Here is a 25381-nt window from a genome sequence, read left to right as displayed (position 1 = left end):
GGAGAGAGCAGTCTCTCTCTGTGATTGGGTACTAGGTGGTTGATACAACTGAGAGGTTTAGTCAAAAATTATAGAAACTGCTTAAAATAAACTCAAAGCTTTTAATTGTTTTTCTAGTATTGTTTAAATTTAGAGCTTTATTTCAAATTAATTCTCTCAAAAGAGTATGGAAAGGGGTGTTAAAAGTTTTATCAACAGTTTATTAATATTTTTTTATGAACAGTTATATCAGTACAACAGGTATAAAAATGGACTGTCCAGAGCGTGTGGTCATCCAAGCTACAGACTTGCTGACTTAGATATATAATATAGATATAAGGGCTCCATCTTGTGGCAGCTCTTCCAAACTGCAGACATGTTCCTAAAAAGTATGGATCAGTCCTTCTACGTACGAGGATACTATTGATATGCTAGACTTGAATCCAGTAATTTAAACAGAGGGTCTTATTGGGATGAAACATATGATTTGTTGCTTTATTAGGGTGGGTTACTGAGGGAAGCGGTAGCCTCTTCTCTGGAGGTTTAATTCCCTGAAGGTTAATAGATGAACCAGATCCTCTCAAGGTCCTTTTCTGTCTTATGATAGAACAATAATTTTCCTCATTTTCTCGCAGAACTTTTACCTATGGCTATATTGTTTGATATTGGCCTTTATTTCAGAAAAGTCCTATGGTAATTTTTTTTTTATGAGCTAAGTTTTCGTGATTTTCGTGATTCCCTTTACTGAGAAGTTACATGACTAAAAAAAATTACCCACTATATTACAAAAATATTTTCTGGCATAAATAATGATTAAATGAAAGATATTTCTAATATATGCCTTATTTTTCATTTTGAATTCTTCTTTCTACTTCTGGAAGAGTATCAGGGAGGTCAGCTACCAAGAAGAGCTGAAAGATCACTCTTCCTGCCAGGAGGGGAGGGAGAGGAAGGGAATTCTGGGGCTGGCTGAAGGAGGGGTGTGGTCACCGGGAGACCAGAGGGTGTGTCTGAATTGGGGTCTGATCTCTGCCGTCCAGTTTCTTTCATTCCTCTCTACCAGCCTTTTGTCTCCATTCTTTTCCCTTTCTCATTCTTACCCCCTTAATGACTTAATTTCTCCCCTTCATCCAGCCTGTTCTTACTCTTCCTCACTTTTCTAAAATACTCTTACTGAACATACTTAAAGAACTACTATTCTAAAATACTCTTACCCACTTATTACTCACTTGTTACTCTCTCAATTAATATTAGCCTTTTCATTTTCACTTCATTTTTGTTCAAACAGAAATCGGCATTGTTTTCCTCATGTAAATATATAGACACTGGGCTATAAAACCAAGGTGTAGGCTTCTGGGCAGTTCGAGGCACCCTACTATCAAAGAAAATGAAGGAAGTTTCCATCAAGATATACTTAACGGCTCCTAGATACAAAATTTCATGAAAAGAAGCCCTAATCAGCCTGGTAGCAAGTTCTCCTCATATAAAGAAATTAAAAGGCAGAGGCAGATGGAGTAATTAGTATTTAGTATTATTATTAGTAGTATAAACTAAACAGTAAATGAGAAATGGATTTAATGTTTGAGACGATTTCAATCAATTCTGTATTCAATTTTCTATGAAACCCAAATAGAAAAATATGGAAAATACCATTGAGAGAAAGCTAAGAAAGAAACGCTTTATTTCCAAGGAAAGCAAGATACTATGAGGTAATAAAGAAACTCTGGTTAGGAGGTTACCAACCTAGTGTTCTTCTCCCTTAGACACTTTGGTTTTTTTTCAGGGACTGAATTATATTATTTTTGCCTCTAATGAAGGCAATGTATCTAATAAAGCCAATACCAATGGCAGTATAAATAGTTTTCTTTCTACTTTGAGATCAATAGGCCAGAATTTGACCTCTATAAAAGTTTGGGAGGGGGCGTGCAGTTTTATCAAGGTAACCAAATTTTCTGTGATCTATGTAAATAGTTCATCATGTTAATTTTAAAGCTTTTGCAGTGGCCTGAGAATTCTGGCTGGAGTGTATGACATTTCACTTTAAGGATGAATATGGTGGAATCTGTCCATGAAATGATCCAAAATGCAGTGTGAAAATATTGTTATGCTGAACTATGGCCAAAGGCCTGTGGACAGACTTTTCTTATTCTAGAACAGGCAGCATGAGGCAGTGGTTTCATTAAATTTTAGAGCTAAAATAGGATTGGGGATTCCCTCTTCTAACTACCTTTCCCTAGCCCCATCCCTATCACAACTTCCTTTACTATTGCCCACATCTCCAAATTTTAAATATAGCCTTGGCAAAGTAATCTACCAAGTCACAGTGTACAGGTGGAAGAACCTTAAGTATGGACCTAAAACCAGATCTAACGATGTACTTTGTCTCCTTAGTTCACAGCATTGCTTCACCTCTCCAGGCCTCGGGCCTCTGGTAAAATGAGGGAACTGGGCTTAATTATCTCTAAGCTGCCTGTAAGACCAAGACCATGGCACTAAAAGTTCAACCTTATGCACTCATTTCTCTGAGTGCATATTTCTGGCATCAATCTGCATGACTCCTTCGAAGAAAAGAAGACCCAAACAAATCAAAAGGATAGATATGATGTACTCCAATTCAGTGAACAAAAGCCATTTCTTAAACTTTTTGGACAGTGTTAAGGTCCTTAGAACACATAAAAGGGAAATTAAATACAGCTGTTGAAACACAGCACAGTAACCTAAAAGGTCTTAGAAGAAATGCTAAGGAGGAGAGGAGGATTGGGTTAAAAGGGAGAAGTGAAGAAAGAAAAATTAGGAATGAACTGAGAAAATGAAAGTTTCATGGTTTAAATTTATTATGTAAATTGAACATCAACTTCCTGTTAATTCAGTATTTATTAAATGTGTTTATGTGCCAGGCCTATCATCCACTTAATCATTGTACAAATATTTATTGAGCATCTACTATGCATCTGACACTATGACAGGCACTAAGGATACATACTAAAGAAAACCAGATGTGCCCTCTCAAAGCTATTCTGTCTAGAATGCCTCTTTTAAGTATTGTCTGGTCCTCTCAAGGAGCACACAGGTGATAGGAGAGGAAAGAGCAAATATATATCAAACCTCTATGACTGTTGATAGAATGTGGTAAGTACTGTAAAGCATACAAAAAATAATATGATGGTATTAATATGAGGGAGAGAAATTTCTTCCAATTAAGATTAGGGAAAGTTTCATGGTGGTAATGTTTGAGCTGGACCCTGAAGGCTGCATATAATTTTGATAATGTAGAAAGAGAATGGGGAGAGGAAGACATTCCAGTAGAGGGATCATTATGGGCAAAGGTTGAGATTAGAAAGTACTCAGTGAAAGGAAGGATTTTTAGGTGTCTAAAACACTGAGTATGTATAGATTGGGTGAAGAAAAACAAGCAATTCCTAGATTCAGGTAATCAGACTTTCCTTGGAAGAATAAATAGATGTCTATGATATGTGAATATGTGTGATCCTACCTCATGCAAACAGTATTTTCATGGGCTGGGCTGAACAGCGCACAGTGAAAATACTCTTCACCACACTGAAGGAACTGAAGTAAATAAACATGAAGTGCAGCCAGATGAATGAATATTCAACTCATTGCATTTCTGAGGGGGTCACTCTAATATCCGACCCTATGGACTCACATGCTTCCTGACAGTCTATAAGAGGCAGTGGTCATAGGGGGGACTCTTTGGGGGCATTCAACATAGAAGAATCTCTTCAATCAAACATGCCAAGCCTTTTAAAATACTGACTTCTATCTCTTTCCTCCATCATGTCAGAGGCATATAGACACAGTGCTGAGTCAGGTTGAGGGACATCATTTTTTCTAATAGTCTCTCTCTTCTTTGGAGAGAACAATTTGGCAAAATTCTCTTTCACAGATTTGAAGGATTATAGCTGCTCTTTATCTCGTCCAGTAAGGCATCCACTCTTGCCACTTCTAGCCTGTCAAATATTGTCCTAAGTCTTGGAAAACATTCATATGGCCTCCCAAAGGCCATAGGACCCAGTGGGGAGACCTATCTGTAGCTCCAAATGGAGAAACCATGCTCAAACCCAAAAGAGATTTGACTAGATAAAGATGCTGCTTCCTTTTGCAATACATGGGCTGAGGGCAGGGACAAAGGAACTCACCATATGGCCTTGCATTGTCTTTGATCTGGAAGTTCTCTCATCTTTCCACTTAATTGTGAGATTTCTGTGCAGAGGACACCATGTTACAGCCCTTGCAGTGCCTGGTATGTAGTAGATGCTCAACGAATATTTATTAACATTGCATTTAATGTTTTTGTTATATTCTTCAATAAAATGTCCCCAAATGTTTTGAATTTATGAATGACATACCTTAGGCATCTAAGATTCAGCTACAGTAACTGTTTTCCTATGGAGGAATTGTGGAGATTGGTGATGAAAATAAGTCTCTGTACTAAGATATTTTACTCTAGGTACAGAGATACTTGACTCGTTGTAGGCTGCTTACTCATCATGTTATTTTAAAGCAGGAAAAAAACTGGCACAAATAATACAATTTGTGTTTGTGCAACAGTGATAGTTTTAAGAAAAAAATATTTGTATTTTCAAAAGTAGAGAAAGGTTGGATGATTCACTTAACTTTTTTTCTCAACACCCTTTCCTACACACGTTGAAAATTATGCTAGCTTAAAGAATGAAACATTTTAAAATCTCCCTCCCCCCTCCCCAAAAAAAGGGCAAGGCCTACAACCTCAAGAGTCACAGGATTTCAGTGCTTTCTACATAAACACTGCTTGAATTTCACAATCTTCCACTCTGAGGTGCTGCTATTAACAAAAACAAAATTAGGCAAAAAAGTGAGTTTTGCAGCCCAGGCTAATTTGGGGAGATATTTGTGTGGCTGAAGAGATACCCTTCCCATTTGTGCCTGCCTTACATCCAGGTCCACTTCTTATCTTGTTCAGTGCTCAATGGGTTGTTACAAAGCATGAGCTGACTGTTACACAGCAAAATCCAACAGGGGAAACACTACCAGATAAAGTAATGCTTATAAAGTTGGAGCCAGTGAATTATTTTCCTCTCTTTACTTCCCATGGAACTGCTCTCAGGGAAGATTATGATAATCACATAGTTAAAAGCCCAAAGGCTTCAATATTCCTAGGTTTTCATTTACTCTTTTTAATCAAAACTTAGAGTGGACTTTTCCCCTCTATTTATCAGAAATCTCGGAATTCTCCAAAGTAAAAGTTGTACAATTTATACCCTCACAGGATAGTGTTTCCAAACCATTCTCTTGCAGACAGTGTCAAAGGTGAAGACGATTGCAACCTGTCCCCATAACAATCAGCTGGGAGCCTCAGAGAGAGTCCTCAATACCGTAAAGTTCAACATTTTAAAAACAGAAGTGGAAACAGTTCTACTAAGGCATTGCCACCTTCACGCTTGTATACAAGCTTTGTTCGATGTTGTCAGACACATAAGTGCTTTCACCTTTGAGCCTTTGTTAATGCTACTATTCCAAGTTCCTTGATCACCCAAGAAAGTTCCTCCCAAACTGGGAGCTGGAACCATTAGCTGATACTCAGGGGTCTCCAAACAGAACTCTAAGGGGGCCTCTTATTCTTGTGTCAGCAGGATAGAAGAAGTCATTTACTGCCTTTGGAACATCATGGGGAGTTGAAGGAATGGATGTACAGCAGCAGCAGCAGTGAGGAAGAGAGGTCAGTTTTGCATACTAGAAACACAAATGCCCCCCAGAACGTTCAGAATATAACTAGAAAATTTGATTGTATCTGCCTTAGTTTTATACAGTGGGGTGTTTCAAAAAATATTCTCTGAATAGTTTAGATCAAATGAAGCTGAAAGATTGCATAGGAGAGCTGATACACAGGATCTCCTATAATATTGCCCTACATGCTTTCTTTGGTGCACATTTATTTTTCCACAGCCCACATTCTATTTTCTTGCTATAATGTACACTTGGGGGATGGTTTTGCTGAGCAATGGGGGAAATACTCTGGGCCAAGTCAGGATGCTTTTCTTAATGGAAGGTGTATTGCTAAGGAAAAAGTTCATGCAAGTGATTTTGAATCTGAAGATTTCCCCCCAATTCCCAGATGATCAGGTAACTACAACCATAAGAGAGGGCACATCACCAACCCAGTGTCTGAACATTTTATTAAGCCTCAGAATGATTTAGCATTTCTGTGAGAGGAACTTTACTGGACACTCAGCCCTACTTTTCTTGATACTACATGAACGACTCATCTTCTTAACTTACTAGGTTTCATTATTTGCATAACTTTTTACTGACCCAGTATTTCAATAAACCTGCTGTTTGGTCAGTATATCAGGAATCAGTTGAATATGTTGTCTGATTGAATTTACCAAAGATTTACAGTGGTGTTCTTATGCCAACGCGGCTTTTTATCTGGTTATGTTGTATTGCCCTTTGATAAGAGGGTATTCGTCAGAATACACCTTCTTGATCTGTGTGCCAGTGAGGGGCAGAAATTTACTGAGGACAGCATTAAAAGCCAATGGAAAGACAAGTTGGCAAACACACTATATTTTCCAAAGCTTTAAATTGTGGTGGAGATATTAAATCAATTTTATGAATAAAAGTAAAATGTTTTTCTGGCTTCATCAATTATTTTGCCAAATTCAGATACTTTTCACCTAATATATGAATATATAAGACTAATTTCTTCAAAGCCTTCCTCCCTTTGAATATTCCCTCTCTTTAGCTCTCCCAGTAAAAGGTATTTCAGTCCTGCTTTTAGAAAGTAATTATATTAGTGATATATGTGTAATCATCTTTAAGATTAAGAACAAATTAATGCTGATTTGTCACCCTCTCTTTAAAACTGCTTTCCATCCCCAAAACACAATCCAACATAAGGCCCCAAAACAACCAGGGCTGTTTGACATCTATGTAATTACAATTCTTATTAACTGGAACACATATATTTTATAGATTTCAATGAACAATAAATTAGCATGATATACATATTTGTATGTTATATTGACTTTCAAAATGCCTTGTCAAAAGTACCCTTTTATTTTAAAATTGTTATGTTTGTTTAGGTAGCTTGTGTTGTCTGGCAGGCTGGAATTATCATAATAGAGCTTTTGTGACAATGTATGATAAGCCATGTAAATAGTTTTAAAAACTGTCCACTAATGCCAATTTGGCTTGCAAAATCTGCAGCAATTCTAATAATAATTTTTAGTGCTTATTCTTTCCACCTCTGATTTTTCTCATTCCCCTCTGTTAGGTACAGGACAGCTTCCTCAGCAGAAAGATTCCAATAAAAATCAAAGACCAAGGTGAGTCTATTGGAGTCATCATGAATTCCACTCCTTTTTTGTGGTTGTTGTTTTTTCTTTTTTTTAAAGGCACACCCTTAACTTTTGTTTGTTTGTTTTTGTTAACATAAACCAGATTCTAATTTCAGAAAGTAAAGCCAATTATCCGAAAAAGGCAATACTCAGAAATCAGTGTATTATTGGTTTTGGTCACCCATGGAATCAATTAGACTTTTTTCCCCTGTAAGTGATCAGTGATTTTTTTCAGTCCACCTAAAAAAAAAAAATACCTCTTTTCAATATTACCTGCCTTTTTTCAGTATGCAGCATGGCAGTACAATTGACAATGAGGTGCTTTGGCACATCAGATTTCTTTTCCAGTTGGTCAGGGATCCCTTTTCTCTTTTCCTCATTTCCTGAGAACAGGAAGGATTAAAGCATGGCCCAAGACAATGTTGTCACATTAGGAGTGTAGAGGTGTTTACTAGGATTATGAGCGTCTCAGCTTGGCCTCAGAAGCATCTCCTGAAGCCCTGGGTTTGATGTGGAAACCTGACATAAGAAAAAAGACTTGGGAGGTCCTTTATCTGGCTCTTCTCCCACCTCTCCCATAAAAGATTAAACAAAACTAATGGGATGATTGGAGGTGCTTCATTGCCACTGAACTACTCCCATGGGTTTGTTTTTCCTTTAAGTGATCTTGCGAGGCCAGTGAGGGCCTCTATCTTGATTATCCAGTGGCTGGATATGGTGGTTTGGTGTGAGGTTTTGACAAAGAAAAAATTAGGCTCTGAAAGACATTTCTCATCAGAAACTGTCAATATATTAAAATGCATTTAAAAGTTACTTCTGGGAAGCATATTAAAGAGGCCAATCATTTAATCATTTGCTAAATGTCAAAGCCTACAAAATCATAGTATAATGTCACTCTGACATAAAGCAACATCAAAATTAGTGCCTCATCTATAAAGTGAAGTATCATTTGCCTTCAAGTGACAAATTCTATTGCCAAAAAAATACCACTGTACTTCTAATAAGTGACACTCATTTTAATAGACCCTACAAAAATACAATATTTTCAATGTCCCCATAAAACAGTAACTTACAAATATTACTCTCAGAGCTTTGGTGACATCAATATGTGACACTTGTGAAAATCCTAACAAAATACTTGGAACACTAGCATGTAAAGTAAATCCATTATATATACTTTAAAAAAGAGAGCTATGTGAAAATATGAGAGAGAATGCATATAACCAACTCTGGGAAATTGTTCTGGAATTTCAAATTAATATTTTAATCAAATTAATGACTAATATATAAAAGAAATATTTTAAAGGATTATAAAATGAATTTTGATCATTTATAGAGAAAAACATTTCCAATGTAAACATAACTAATTCTATACTAATTATGCTAATCTTTGTTTTCAGTGAGACAATTTAGAACTGTATATACTTTGAAACTTTGGGGGAAAAAAGGTATTTTCTCTATTTCTGCCCTCAAAAGCAGACACAGAAATTAATAATACAGGTAGACCAAGGCTCTGAGAACTTATATTTGAAGTTTCATATTTAATTACCAAAGGTTTTTATCACCCACCATAACTTTCTAACAATAGTCTTTCTTAATGATAAATTTTATCAATACCCCAAACTCATTTTAAATGATTTAAAAGTAGCAAATTGGATAAAGCAACACACAAATAAATTCCACATTTACAAGTAAAGAAATCACAGGGGCTACAGTTTATAATCAACATAAACTTGAAAGAAATAAAGCAACACCTTTCCTGCCACCCATCATTCACTGCTTACATTTGGGGTGAAAAAGATTTATCTACAATGACCTTTAGTCTGTTTCTTAACTCTGCATGTTTTGTAATTAGCTAAAGGCATTGAACAAATTAGTTTGTCCTATTTTTATTCAGGTCCCAGAGATTAATGGCTAATTTATGAAATATTTCACTCTGTGTTATGAGAATTTAGCAAATGAATATGGAACCAAATATAAACACTTTATACCATATGTACAGTTGCTTTCATAAGGCATTATCTTGTAATTTTTATTGAAAAAGGTTCAATATAGTAAAGTCTTATTTTAAGATATATTTTCTTTCTCAATCCGAGATGTTTAGTTTATGAAAATATTGTTTTTTCTCTATATTCTTTTTGTATATATGCCAACATGTACCTTGTGCTAGAAATATTTTATGGGAATTACAATTCTTTATATTTGTATTTTCTATATAAAGGCATATACAACTTTGAGGCAGTGTTTCTGATGGAGAGCAGAATTCGTAAAGAGCTTGTGTGTGCTTCCGTGCTCCGAAATTATATGAAATCCACTTCAAGAAGAAACTTATTTGATTAAAAAAAACAAAACAAAACCAAAACCAAAACTGCACCAATGCACAGCCAGAGGCTGACAGTTAAAATAATACATAACCACATGAACATCATATTTATATAGTTAACATTTTTAAGGATGACCAGTGCTAACATATAGTATTATACATTTGGCACTAATGTTTGCCATTGGTCCAGCAATTGGCAAAATTTGTTTCTATGTATAAATTTATTTTTGAACATTAGGTCTGGCTAGACGTATCTTCACTATTTATAAAAAATATTTAGACAGTAAGCTCACGTTGAATAACTAGGTCTACTGTGTTCTGGAAACTCTTCAGTAGTAATACAGCTTTTTCATGTTCCATATGTACAAAACTATGTCCATTTGCCTGTAAACACACAAATAAAACAGGGCAATCAATGTAAGATACTTGTTTATCATATATCATTGTTTCTAACAATAAAATTCAAGGGAGTATTGAGCAACCAAGTCATGTGTTTTTAAAATTCACAGCAGAATTGCAATTATGGGAACAACTAATTTCACCCAGCTTCAACTCAATTTATTAATTCAACAAATATTTATCAAGTATCTAGTATATCCTACTTAGGATTGTCCTAGTATAGTCCTAGTCACTGTGCTAATCATAGAGATATACTGGTCAGTAACAGACAGATACATTTGAAATATGATAGTTGTTTTGTTGTTGTTCTGATTTGTTTGCAGGAACTTAGTTGAGATGGTTCGGAAGTGTTCATAGGACCACTGCCTTTTTGTTGCATAATCACTGATATAAACCCATCAACACGGTCAAATGTTTCACTCATGCAAACCGTATAGTATAGTTAGATCTTATTTTGATCCACTGAAAAGTCCTTAATTTACATGTTTTTATATTAAAAAGATAATTTGTATTTCCCTCATTGTTGAATGCAAATATATTCATTATTTATAGCAGTGGTTCTCAATCCCATCCAGAAATGAATTAATTTCTGTGTGATCTAGATTCATCTTGTTATTTTATAAATGAAAGAGCTACACCTCAGAGAGGCCAAGCAACATGACTAAGGTCACACAGCTAAGCTAGGGCTGAGTCATCTGATACCATAATATTCTTACTATTTCTCTCAATACTTTACTGACATAATAACACTGCAATTGTTTCTAGTGATTTGAACTGATATTTCATTGATCATGATAAAATAATCAACAGTTTCCCTTTAAAATTGTTGCTATATCACCTCCTACCATAATTTTTTTCGTTACAGTGTTAGCAAAAGCTGTAATTCTCATTCAGATTCCTAACAGGTTTAATTTAACTTATTCTAGTACTGGTAAAAATAACATTTAGTCCTAAATTTGGATCTACCAAAATGCTAAATCTCTCATTCTTATAGTTTTAACTCTGGCTTAATTGTGTTGTTGTAGTTACATGTGAACTATCTCAAAAGTAGAAAGACTAAGTCAGACTATCTGCCTGGGCAATGAGACTTGAGAAGAAATAAAAAGGAGAAAACTTTTAGGGTAGAATCAATAGATTTGGTATCTGATTGGACAAGGGTATGAAAACAAACAAGAATCAAACTGTGATGCCATTAACAGAAAATGGAAACCTTGGAGGAGCAGCAGGCTTAGTTGGGAAGACAACGGAGTTTGTGGTACTGACGACACATGCAAGGAAAATGTTGCACATATATTTAGAAATAAGAGACTGGAGTTCAGGAAGGAGGTCAGGGTGGCAGCATTAGAAACAGAAGTTAGGTTTTTACCACACTCTGGTATTTACCACATGGAATGCTGAGAGAATTATCAGAGAATAAGTTTAAAAGGGAGCATTGTGAAAGAAGGGAAATCTAACTAGGGGAGCAGGATGGAGCCATGGCTTTGGATGTGTAGAATAGAACTTAAAGACAGTGTTTGCTGTTGACCTGGGCATCTAGGTAAATTTGTCTGAAGTGAGGGAGGGAAAGGTGAAACAGGGCCCAATCCTTTTTGCTAGAGGATGGCAGAAAGCAGATGCTAGCCTAATGGCTGAACTAAAGAACGAGGATACCAATGCATTGAGGGGAGCGAACAGGAAAACTGGCAGGAGGAGAACTGGAAAGGGGATCCTGAAGGGGATCAAGGTAGAGGGCTCATAAAGGTAGCAGGAAATCCACGAGGATCAGGTATTTCCTAGAGGCTTCAATTAACCCTAGTTTTCTGAGGCACAGAGGAAAGAGCAGAGAAAGAGCATAGCTTGATTAATTCTGTCCTGGAATCTGGGTCTGTTTCCAAGAAACAAGGCTTCAAGATGTTCAGACCCACAGTCCAGGTTCTGATTCAAGCTAGGGAGACTCCTTGTATAAATTAGCTTTTAATATTGCTTTAAAGCATTGGCTTTTAGTTGTCATGCTTTGTAAGTACAAATGATAGTTATATAGTTGGAAACACAAAGAGTTGATTTCCCAGAAGGAAATAAGCAGGTTGATAAATTAGACCACTGTGTCAAATAAACATTAGGACTCTACCTGTAATTCTAGTCCCCAGAAATGTTTTGGCTCTAAGCCAGAACTTGGGTGCATCTCAAGAGGCTTATTTAAAAGACCACAACTAGGGACTGCCTGGGAATGGCTTCAAATTACCGAAAGGATTCTGGAAGATCAGAAAGCAAATTATTTTAGAAAGTTTATTAAAGATTAAATGAGTTAATATATGTTAACTGCTTAGGACAAGGCCTGGAACACTGTAAACGATCAATAAATGTTAACTACTACTATTAATATTACTTCACTATTACTTTCTTGAATTTAAGAAATACAATTTTCATTAAGCCATAAGAGTAGAAGGACGAAATGTCAGAGGAAGGAACTGTTTAGTTAACCTTAACTTTTTTTTAAAGATGAAAATGTGAGGATCAGAGAGTTACATGAAGTATCCAAGCTCACACAGCTAGTGGCTAGATGAGAATTTATGTCACAACTCTGTATCTTGACACAATTCGTTTCATTGGTGTTGTGAGGTTGAAACAAATGTTTTAGGTTCATTAAATTAATTCACTTGTTAAGATTAATTGCCCTATTTCTTTTTTTTATTTTGCGGTACGCAGGCCTCTTGCTGTTGTGGCCTCTCCCGTTGCGGAGCACAGGCCTGGGACGCGCAGGCTCAGTGGCCATGGCTCACGGGCCCAGCTGCCGCTCCGCGGCATGTGGGATCTTCCCAGACCGGGGCACGAACCCGTGTCCCTTGCATCGGCAGGCGGCCTCTCAAACACTGTGCCACCGGGGAGGCCCAATTGCCCTATTTCTTGATATGGAACATTATGGTAGGCCTGATACCAGGGGAGGTAATGACAGAGGGGTTTGAATGGAAGGAGAAGATAGAATCTCAGTTCTAGAGAACTTTCATTTATATTCTTAGGACAGAAGAGCCAAGAGAATTTACATTGTATTTGTTCAAATGAATATGGCTATCTGGCTTACATCTTAGATGGTTCAGACAGGGAATCAGACAATTATGTTACTACATGTGTGCAGGGCTTTTCCAATTAACATGAAGTTCAGAAAAATCACAATATTTCAACTAGAAAGGTTTCATGGTTGTTTCATGTGTGTGAATAGAAGAGCTTAGGAAATAAAGGAGGATACTATTTAATATTAATTGCAGAGTATAAATCTGATGAAGCTTTGAAACGTAAATGCATATAATCTACATTTATGCATTTGACATTTTGAATATGTATATAATATAAATACAAAAGATGATTTGAAGAACAAATGTTAAATTAATAAAGTTTTAAAATATGTTGCCACATTTGGCTACATATGTTTTATATAAACACACAGACTATCATGGATTATAATAAAATGTGTGCAATTTTGAGGAAATTGCAACTTCAGTGAATGGCTTAAGTCAAAATGAAGTTAATAAGAAAATAATCTATGAAAGAAAAGATATTCTAAAAATTTTATGCTTCAAGAATGTATAATTAATGTATTTCTGGCTTTAGCTGATTTGAAGTATAAGGTTCATTTTACAATAGTTTTTATGTTTTTTCCAGAAGGTATCCTTCCTTGTTTTAATTCCACTTGACATCTGTGCCACAAAAGGTTTTTTAATTGCCCCTTTGCATGATTTAGACATGACAAGATGGGAGGTTTATGAAAATAACATTTGCAATTCTAACAAAAAGTACAGCTTTGTGATTACAGCTCATCAATTTACTGTAAAACGTACTCGGTTTCTGGATTTCATCCTCTTATTCCTTCCTGAATTTATCTTTGATTTTCTTCTGCTAAATATTTTGTTAAGTGGATAAATTATGGATGTTTATATCACAGAAATTCTCCAGAGGATGTTGTAATTCTCCCAGGAATTCTGTTGTATTCTTATTATTCCAAGCTCTAAATTTAAAAACTAGTTTCTGAGAAGGCTTGGCCACAAAATGGTGGGATTATCCAATAAGAAGGACAGCACGATTCTTTTAAGAATCCGAAAGAGAAATGGGATTAGAGACTTGGTGTATGATTTTGAATTGATTTAAACTAACCCTCAAGGGACAAACATTTAAAGGGCCAGTATACATGTATTTTGTATGTTAGATACAAAGGCAGTCCTTTGACTGCCTATAGCTCTTGCAATGAGGGAAAATGAAAATATACAGCAACCATCTTAGAGTTATAGGGCAAGCCTTCATGTTGTCTAATCCTGACAGCCAGAAATTATGAGACCAAACAGTGGGAATCTTAGGTAATTATATTTATGTTTCCCATTAACTACCTGGAATTATTTCCCATTGCAAAATTTTAATCTGCTAGAGTAGTCTCATTAAATATTAGGATATATTTAGGGCTGAGTATACTGTATAAGCAGTACTACAATAACTATATGCCAAGTCATTTGAAAAATTTTCCTATCAAAAAATCTGACCTACAGACCTTAAATTCTTAGAGAGTTCCAATGAAAAATTTACACTGCACTTTTAAATGTGAGGAAGTTTGAAGTCTCAAGTGGCTTTTACAGTAGTATTAAAAAAAATTCATGGCAATAGAATTAGAAAAGAAAAAGGAGAAGTAACAACTGACACTGCAGAAATACAAAGGATCATGAGAGATTACTACAAGCAACTATATGCCAATAAAATGGACAACCTGGAAGAAATGGACAAATTCTTAGAAATGCACAACCTTCGGAGACTGAAGCAGGAAGAAACAGAAAATATGAACAGAGCAATCAAAAACACTGAAATTGAAACCGTGATTAAAAATCTTCCAACAAACAAAAGCCCAGGACCAGATGGCTTCACAGGCGAATTCTATCAAACATTTAGAGAAGAGCTAACACCTATCCTCTCAAACTCTTCCAAAATATAGCAGAGGGAGGAACACTCCCAAACTCATTCTACAAGGCCACCATCACCCTGATACCAAAACCAGAGAAAGATGTCACAAAGAAAGAAAACTACAGGCAAGTATCACTGATGAACATAGATGCAAAAATCCTCAATAAAATACTAGCAAACAAAATCCAACAGCACATTAAAAGGATCATACACCATGATCAAGTGGGGTTTATCCCAAGAATGCAAGGATTCTTCAATATATGCAAATCAATCAATGTGATACACCATATTAACAAATTGAAGGAGAAAAACCATATGATCATCTCAATAGAGGCAGAGAAAGCTTTCAACAAAATTCAACACCCATTTATGATAAAAACCCTCCAGAAAGTAGGCATAGAGGGAAATTACCTCAACATAACAAAGGCCATATATGACAAACCCACAGCCAACATCGTCCTCAATGGTGAAAAACTGAAACCATTTCCACTAAGATCAGGAACAAGACAAGGTTGCCCATACTCACCACTGTTATTCAACATACTTTTGGAAGTTTTAGCCAAAGCAGTCAAAGAAGAAAAAGAAATAAAAGGAATCCAAATCGGAAGAGAAGAAGTAAAGCTGTCACTGTTTGCAGATGACATGATACTATACATAGAGAATCCTAAGGATGCCACCAGAAAACTACTAGAGCTAATCAATGAATTTGGTAAAGTTGCAGGATACAAAATTAATGCACAGAAATCTCTTGCATTTGTATACACTGAAAATGAAAAATCTGAAAGTGAAATTAAGAAAACACTCCCATTTACCACTGCAACAAAAAAGAATAAAATATCTAGGAATAAACCTATCTAAGGAGACAAAAGACCTGTATGCAGAAAATTATAAGACACTGATGAAAGAAATTAAAGATGGTGCAAACAGTTGGAGAGATATACCATGTTCTTGGATTGGAAGAATCAACATTGTGAAAATGTCTATACTACCCAAAGCAATCTACAGATTCAATGCAATCCCTATCAAACTACCAACGGCATTTTTCACAGAACTAGAGCAAAACATTTCACAATTTGTGTGGAAACACAAAAGACCCTGAATAGACAAAGCAATCTTGGGAAAGAAAAATGGAGCTGGAGGAATCAGGCTCCCTGACTTCAGACTATACTGCAAAGCTACAGTAATCAAGACAGTATGGTACTGGCACAAAAACAGAAATATAGATCAATGGAACAGGATAGAAAGCCCAGAGATAAACCCATGCACACATGATCACCTTATCTTTGATAAAGGAGGCAAGAATATACAGTGGAGGAAAGACACCCTCTTCAATAAGTGGTGCTGGGAAAACTGGACAGCTACAGGTAAAAGAATGAAATTAGAACACTCCCTAACACCATACACAAAAATAAACTCAAAATGGATTAAAGACCTAAATGTAAGGCCAGACATTATCAAACACTTAGAGGAAAACATAGGCAGAACACTCTATGACATAAATCACAGCAAGATCCTTTTTGACCCACCTCCTAGAGTAATGGAAATAAAAACAAAAATAAACAAATGAGACCTAATGAAATTGCAAAGGTTTTGCACAACAAAGGAAACCATAAACAAGACCAAAAGACAACCCTCAGAATGGGAGAAAATATTTGCAAATGAAGCAACTGACAAAGAATTAATCTCCAAAATTTACAAGCAGCTCATGGAGCTCAATATCAAAAAATCAAACAACCCAATCCAAAAATGGGCAGAAGACCTAAATAAACATTTCTCCAAAGATGATATACAGATTGCCAACAAACACATGAAAGAATGCTCAACATCATTAATCATTAGAGAAATGCAAATCAAAACTACAATGAGATATCATCTCCCACCGGTCAGAATGGCCATCGTCAAAAAATCTACAAACAATAAATGCTGGAGAGGGTGTGGAGAAAAGGGAGACCTTTTGCACTGTTGGTGAGAATGTAAATTGATACAGCCACTATGGAGAACAGTATGGAGGTTCCTTAAAAACTAAAAATAGAACTACCATACGACCCAGCAATCCCACTACTGGGCATATACCCTGAGGAAACCATAATTCAAAAAGAGTCATGTACCAAAATGTTCATTGCAGCTCTATTTACAATAGCCAGTACATGGAAGCAACCTAAGTGTCCATCAACAGATGAATGGATAAAGAAGATGTGGCACATATATACAAGGGAATATTACCTAGCCATAAAAGAAATGAAATTGAGTTATTTGTAGTGAGGTGGATGGACCTAGAGTCTGTCATACACAGTGAAGTAAGTCAGAAAGAGAAAAACAAATACCGTATGCTAACACATATATATAGAAAATAAAAAAAAAGAAAAGAAAAAAAAATCGTCATGCAGAACCTAGGGGTAAGACAGGAATAAAGACACAGACCTACTAGAGAATGGACTTGAGGATACAGTGAGGGGGAAGGGTAAGCTGGGACAAAGTGAGAGAGTGGCATGGACATATATACACTACCAAATGTAAAACAGATAGCTGGTGGGAAGCAGCTGCATAGCACAGGGAGATCAGCTCGGTGCTTTGTTACCACCTAGAGGGGTGGGATAGGGAGGGTGGGAGGGAGGGAGACGCAAGCGGGATGAGATATGGGGACATATGTATATGTATAACTGATTCACTTTGTTATAAAGCAGAAACTAACACACCATTGTAAAGCAATTATACTTCAATAAAGGTTAAAATAATATTCATGGAATAAAACATAAATAAGAATTTCTCTTCTGTCTTAAATGCACACATGTACTGCAGCTTGAATGTTTCATGAATTCAGGCTCAAAAAAAGACATGGCAAAATAGAAAAGACTCAACTGAAGACTTTGTTCATTATTTGTATAGAAAGTCAGGCATGGAAATGGTAATAAATAGTAATCCTGAGGATATTTACTTGTTTATCTGCTTTGGCTTTAGAATGCCTGTTTTCTTCAAAACCAGCATATGGAATGAGCATCTCTAAAAAATGACTTCCCTATCTTGGTTTGCAAGCAGTTCCCCAACTAGCTGCACTTTATTTCTGTACTTTACCACAAAAGGAACTGCAAAATCAGCCTCTCATTTTCAGGGAACTCTTTGTAGCCAGGTTGGTCTCTGTTTTGGTGGAGAGCTTGCTGTTAAGAGAAAACAGACTGGGAGTTGATTTTGTTGCGTGTTTGAAGTCAGCTTTTTCCTGTCTCTCTTCCTCCATTTTCTGCTCTGTGTAATTTTGGGCACGTCTACTTCCTGGGCTAGGTGTGTAAAGGTAGAACTTTAGTTCTATTTCCTTGTTGCAGTGTTCACGTGGCTTGGCATCACACTTTGTACATTGTGGGCATTTAATGCATATTTGCCAAATCAGGGAATGGAAAATGTCATGCTAGCAGTAAAATTTGCTCCAGGAGAATCAGTGTTGTATAATGGAAAAGGCTCAAATGAACTATTTAACCTCTGTCAACAACAGATACCTTGCAGGGTTGTTGTGTGTTCTAAATGACACAAGATGGGTGCTTAATTGATGTTATTTTTATTTCAGCCAAATTATGGAAGTTAGAGCCAGCTTAATGAACTTAATTTGTCTTTATTGTTTTTCATGTTTCACTTAGTACCTAAATATTATTTTTTTGATTTGCAAAAAGTATTTACTCCGTCTCTAATTAGTTATCTGTGCTGAACTTTATACACTATGAACAAACCAAATGGATAAAGGTGTGCAGTGAAACTGGCATATAAAATCATACACATTTAAAAAACTATTTTTGGTTATCTTCTAACCAAATGCTATTTAAAAATATTTGCACATGTATTTTATCATTATAAGCAATAATTTCTCTGAACATTAAGAGTTACATGATGCTGAACCCACCCAACCCCCTACCCCCCCCACCTACCCCCCAACCCACCTTTCCCCAAACCTCTCCAATGTTTTTGATTTTAAACCACCAAATAAGATCAACAATAGAAAATTGTTAACTTATTTAGCCTTGTTAGGAAATGCTTTAGTGAAATTTCCAAATACTTTATTTCTTTAAGGGTCCCACACTTCATTTTAACCATAACACAAATTTCTCCTCTTTACTTTTTGTAGTCTTTTTTGGGGGGAAATTTTAAAGAATTCAGAGAAATAAATGTACTCTAACCCATTCTTAGTGACTCATGATATTAATTATGAACATGAACACTCTCTGGAATGAAGCCGTGGACCCAGTTAGTTGCTTCTACTAGAGGTATTCCCCTAAGTGTGTTCTGTGGAAGTGGCTAATTGACGTTGTTGGTCAAGAGGGCTGCATGGTTAAATATGTTGGGATATATCATTTTGTACGATTTTTCAGGTTCTTAATATGCTTACAATGTAGAGCCCCTGCTCTGCAACAAGAGAAGCCACCGCAATGAGAAGCCCGCACACCACAACGAAGAGTAGCCCCATTCACCGCAACTAGAGAAGAGTCCATGCCCAGCAACAAAAACCCAACTCAGTCAAAAATAAATAAATAAAATAAATAAATTTATTTAAAAAAAGGCGCAACATATCAGGTTTGTTCGAATTATCATCTCTTTGATTATTCTATTTTGGTATCTTCGAGATATAGCCATAGACCAGGAATATACTTTGGATTACAAATTCCAAACTCTTAAAATTATTGCAAAGTAGAACTGGATGTCATAAACTAATTATAAATAATATAATTTCTCTTTTGTCAAAGTTAGGCTCTTGTCTTGGGAAGGGGTGGGGGCAGGTAAATGAAGAGGATAGGTATTGACTATCATGATAGACTAGAATACAATATACTTACAGGTGAGCTGTAGGCTATAACTGTGAGTCATGTTAACTATCAAGTACAATATATCCTTTTTTTCCAGTCTATTCATCTTTTCAACAGAGTAACTATAATTAATAGATATTCTATATTTAAATATACTTTAAATTGTAAAATGTATAATGAATTAGACTGAATTTTTTAACTGCAAAGAACATTAGAATAAAGAAACTATGATGTTAAATCAACAAAACTGCCACTTCAAAAATGGTCAGATATCGGCAAATTTACACGGCTCAATTGAATAACATTTTTTATGCTCCATGTGCTTTCCCTGGTTCTCTCTCACTCTTCTGTAATTCGACTTGACAGAAGGTAAGGCTGTGAGGGGTCAGTTGCCCTAGCACAGTGCTCTTTCCTCATGCCACACTGTCTTAAACCAAAATGACTTGCTAAGCACAGCAAGTCATTTGAATATGCACATGAATTACAGTATCTATTCTAGGAAAATGAATAGTAAAATGACAGAATAATCATGTGAATATGTTTTAATTAACATCACCCTTTAATACACACATCTTCATGTAACTCAAATAACATGCTCATAATACCATAGCAGAATAAGAAGAGAATAGTGGGTAAAAAGATTTACAGAAAAAAAAAAAAAAGAGATAGCTCTTATATAACAAATTCTGGGTTTGGGGGAAATTTGGGAAAGGTATATCTCTTGCTATTTTATATCTCTTTTGCTACTTGCTATTGGGTTAGATCAAACCCAATAACTGCCATCACTTAAAGGGGGAGCTCATTCGTTGTTTTTGTTTTTTCCTTTTACCTTGATTTTCCAGGTAGTATGCTTTCACAAAGGTTTGTAAATAAATTTGCTCCAGTGAGGAGATATTCTAATGATCTTGTAAGTGACAGATAACTCAATGTGATAAACTCATTTTTTCCGGTGTTCTTTAAACTAAGAGCCACAGTATTATAGACAAATATATAATTTCCTTTCTTAGCATCTGATGTTGGCAATGATTTCAGTTTAGAATTAGCCATTTTTATTTCCTTCAGAAAATATAATTGGCCACTTGTGCTTTTTAACTAGTATGAATGAAACTGTAAATACAGCAATTTATTTGATTAAGGTCTATGGGCATTTTTCTTTTACTGAAAATGGACTTTGATTTTATTATACTAGATACAAAAAACTTCTATAGCAAAAATAAAATGTTACATCCTTGATAGTCATTTGTGGAGAGAAGAGAAAACCCAGGTGCAGCTCTTCTGCAGTTTTTGTGACTTTTAACTGATTTGGCTTATAATTCCTTCCTACTTCTTGCACTGGGAATTCATTTCTCTGTGCACTTTGCTGTTTCTGTATACATCTCAGGGACTAGAAATACTAAACCCTCATTTTCCCACATATAACCCTTCTAGAATTTCACAGCCAGAAGTGTATTCTAACGCTGCAACTAGATATTACCTTAATTCTCATTTCCTTCTGCAGGATGTCTATATCTATATCTGTAGATTTCTATCTATATAACATTTTTATACCATTTAAATATTTCTGAATTTGGAAGGAAAAGTCTTTCTTTTGCTCCCTCTGTCATGGATGAAGGCAAAGTCTCCAAACTTGTTTCAAGCTATGGAAGGCTTCTCTACCCAGCTTGGCATTCTAATAGATCAGAGATCTCAGATGAACTGGCTTCATTTTTTACAGACTCTGAGATTCAAAATAATTTCTTTGAAATTCAGTAGAGAAAAAAACTAGCCACTTCCTTTCCTAAACAACAGCATGTACCAAGTGTTAGGGAGTTACGCTGTCAGTTTATTCTTAGCCATTTTCCGTGGAAATTGATAAAATTATTGAACAGTTGAATTTTTGAGCTGGGAGACCTTAGCTGTAGTATAAACTCATTTTACATATAATGAATGTGAGTTCTCTAGACATGATATAAAATGCTTAAGATCAAAGGGCTAGCTAGGCAATTAAAAAATATAGAACTTCAATAATAAAGTGGTTAAAGAAAATATTTAGATTTTATGTGTCTTTTTTTTGTTTCAATGTTTTAACTCAAAAGACCAGCTGCTGGTTTGGTCTTCTGCTTGCATGGAATTGACTTGGACCTTTTGGATGGTACTTCTCCTGTGACATTGCCAAAGGTTGGAGCAACCCACAGTCTTTTCAGATAATTATCATTTTTGAAAACTTGAGTTTTCATGATCTTGTTAGTTAGTTTAAAATATGTGTGAGAATAAAATGCTAAGACAATTTATCTATATAGGGTTTCTACTTTTCTGGGATCTTTGAGAGAGTTCAATAAATAGAAGGTAGAAGATCTCCTCAGAGCTGAGTTGAGTGGGGCCCTTGCATTCTGGTAACTATCTGCATAGCCAATCTGACCAGAAGGCTCCTGTGTTCTCAGTGTCCCTAAGTCTTCAATTTATTATGTTGAACCATTTTATAATTTCTCCAAATGATCGAATCTCTGCAATGTTAGATAGTTCCATCCAGTTACACAGTGGAAAATTTCTGGGGTCATAAGTCAAAATATTGAATCTTAAATAAATTGATGATACTTAAGAGCCTTGCCCTGTGATGTAGGAAATGATTAAGTGGAAGTGAATTAAGAGAGAAGGACGAAGAAAGCAAAATGGATGAGGTTATACCAAGCATGTACTTAACTGTTTACTGGAGGGATCCTTTTTTGATATGCAGAGCTTTAAGTTAGGGAAATGTCTTTTTCCATCACACAATACATTTTAAAAAGTCACCTTGTATACAGCTAAACTTTTGTTCAAACATGTCAGCAGGGAGAGTAGAGAGATATAACCAGGTGTTTCATATTATTCAAACAGTAATAAGCTTACTGTTGAGAAATTAAACATGGACAGTCTCTTCTCCCTCATCTAAAGTCACATAGATACCTTATTTGGGTACTTCATATTCTTACTTACACTTGATACTTATGCACAGATTCCTGTATGTATCAATTCTTCTTTCATTCCCAAAATTCATTTAAACAAAAATATTCGGAACACCTGCCATGTGCCAGGTAATGGGGATATAGGGTTCTATAGGTCTGAAATGGTTTCTGACCTGCCTCTCAACCCCAGAACAATAAAGGCAAATAAGAAATGTAACAGGAACTTATGTTCAATCACTTAATTCAAGTCATTCAGCTTAATAACTTGGGTACATATTTGTTTCAGTGTTGGCCTTAGAAAGCATTGCTTTTTATGTCTTACCTGAAGGATCTTATCACCAGGCTGCAGCAGGTTGGATGCTGGTCCATCAGGCTGAACCCTAGTAACAAAGATACCCTATAAGTCAGAAGTAACAGAGGTTAGGATTCTATTTTCAAGAACTAGATCTACTTAAAAACTTTTTCATTCACATAGAAAACAGTGAAAACAGATTAAAAACACTTTACACATGTGAGGTTAAAATATTATTATAGTATTTTAAGCAAGGCACCACCCTCTAAATCAAGTTTAAGAAAAGCAACATTTTTACTTGCACAAAACGCTCATATTGTTTGTTTTGTTTTGTTTTGCGGTACGCGGGCCTCTCACTGTTGTGGCTTCTCCCGTTGCGGAGCACAGGCTCCGGACGCGCAGGCTCAGCGGCCATGGCTCACGGGCCCAGCCACTCCGCGGCATGTGGAATCTTCCCAGACCGGGGCACGAACCCGTGTACCCTGCATCTGCAGGAGGCCTCTCAACCACTGCGCCACCAGGGAAGCACTCATATTGTTTTTAAAGTGCACTTATGATTTATAAATTAATTTCATGGCATAGTCTTAATTTCTTTCTTAAATAATTTGATGTATGGTTCTAAACCATCTTTTGTGTAACTTTTGTATAACTTCTGAAGTTGTCTTAAAGTATTCCTCATTGAAAATGTCTCCTATCTGATAGGTTGTAAATTCAACGTACACTTTAAAAACCTTACTAGAATCACATATAAGACTGGTTTATTTTAATGAGTATTACTTTATATGTTACTGAGAATTTTAAAGTAAAATGAACAAAGAAAACATAAGAAAATTCCAACGTACAAAGTTTGCAGCTATATAGTTACAAAATTCCTAAATTGATTTAGTTTATAAAAATGCCAAATTAATTTTACTGATCATGTACACAAAGCAAACACTTGTTGAATGTCTACCATATGCTAGGCCTTGATTGCTGGTGTTATAGAGATATACAGAATATAATTTTTGCCTTCGATGAGCTCACTATATAGTAGAAGAAAAGTCAAGAAAACCGACTATAAAACAGTGTGAGAAGTGTTATGATAGAGGTAATCAATATAATAGATTATTTAAAATGTTGCATCCAGCTTAACCTTAATGTGTTGGAGCTTCTAAGAAGAGGAAATATCTGGCACGGAATCATAAAGGACAAGTAAAAGTTACCCACACAGATAAGGAAAGATATTCTACGTGGAAGGGATAGCACATACAAAAGTGAGAGTGCCTGTTACATTCAGGAAGCTGCAAGTAGTTCTATTATGACTGCAGTGGTTGTGGAAGGGTTCGAGTGGATGTGGTTGGGAACATGGGAGAAAATCATATCAATCCCCCAAAGTAGGTAAGGACCAGATCAAGATGGGTCTTTAATGGACATCTTTATCAGTTTGGGGAGCTACTGAAGTACTTTAAACATGATGGTGACAAGATTTTGATTAATATACTAAGAATGAACTGATGAGTGGATAAACAAAATGTGCATATCTATTCAGTGGAATATTATTTGGCAATAGAAAAGAATGAAGTACTGACAACACTGATGAACCTTGAAAACATTATGCTAAATGAAAGAAGCTAGTCACAAAAAACCACATATTGTATGATTCCATTTATATGAAATGTCAAGAAGAGGCAAATGCATAAAAATGGAAAGCAGATTAGTGTTTGCTAGGGGCTGGGAAGCAAGGGGAGTGACTGTTAATGTGTACAGATTTCTTTTTAAGGTAATAAAAGGGTTCTGGAATTAGATAGTGGTGACGGTTGCACAGCTCTGTGAATATACTAAAAGCCACCTAACTGTACACTTTAAAAGGGTGAATTTTATGGTATGTGAATTATATATCAATTCAGCTCTTATTGTTTTTAATTCTTGAGTATTCATAGAAGATAATATTTTAATGGCTTTGCCTGCTATTTAGAAAATTATCTCATTTACTGATCTGTAAACTTAATAACTCTCACTTAAACCCATAACTTTATATGTGTATGTCTTTGTAAATGGTTTAACAAACAGACCCTAGTTAAAATATTTCTATGTGTTTTAATTTAGCATTTTAGATCTTTATGAAACATTAATTTAAGGATTTTGAATGATTTTTATCTTTCTGATTTTAACCTGTTATCTTTCCCATTCAAAGATGAAACTACAGTAAGTATTAAAATATTAGAAAACTGCATAACTTTAACCAGTAATTCGACTTCTAGAACTTATGTTAGGGAAATAACTGGATAAGTATGCAACATGTATTTACTAATATGTTCATCACGGTATTATTTGTAATAATAAAAATTACAAATCACATGTAAATGTCTAATAACAGGGGATTGATTAAATAAATAAATTATGGTAAATCTATACAATAGAACGATATGTGGTCATTAAAAATGGAGTCC

At 35.6% G+C, this 25381-nt stretch overlaps 1 protein-coding gene across 1 annotated transcript in view; it reads right to left on the bottom strand.

The window, feature by feature from the left end:
• Nucleotides 1-8097: 8097 nt before the first annotated feature.
• LRRC7 (leucine rich repeat containing 7) overlaps nucleotides 8098-25381 on the bottom strand; it is a 498137-nt gene continuing 480853 nt past the window's right edge. The window contains exons 26-27 of the mRNA XM_060005892.1: nucleotides 22983-23057; nucleotides 8098-10023 (exon numbers count right to left, since the gene is read on the bottom strand). Coding sequence (XP_059861875.1) covers nucleotides 9916-10023; nucleotides 22983-23057 — 183 coding nt within the window. The 3' untranslated portion in view covers nucleotides 8098-9915. The remainder of the gene's footprint in view (nucleotides 10024-22982; nucleotides 23058-25381) is intronic.

The sequence above is a fragment of the Delphinus delphis genome, chromosome 1 (assembly GCF_949987515.2).
Source record: "Delphinus delphis chromosome 1, mDelDel1.2, whole genome shotgun sequence".
Classification (NCBI taxonomy): Eukaryota; Metazoa; Chordata; class Mammalia; order Artiodactyla; family Delphinidae; genus Delphinus; species Delphinus delphis.
This window is presented reverse-complemented; position numbering and strand designations above follow the sequence as displayed.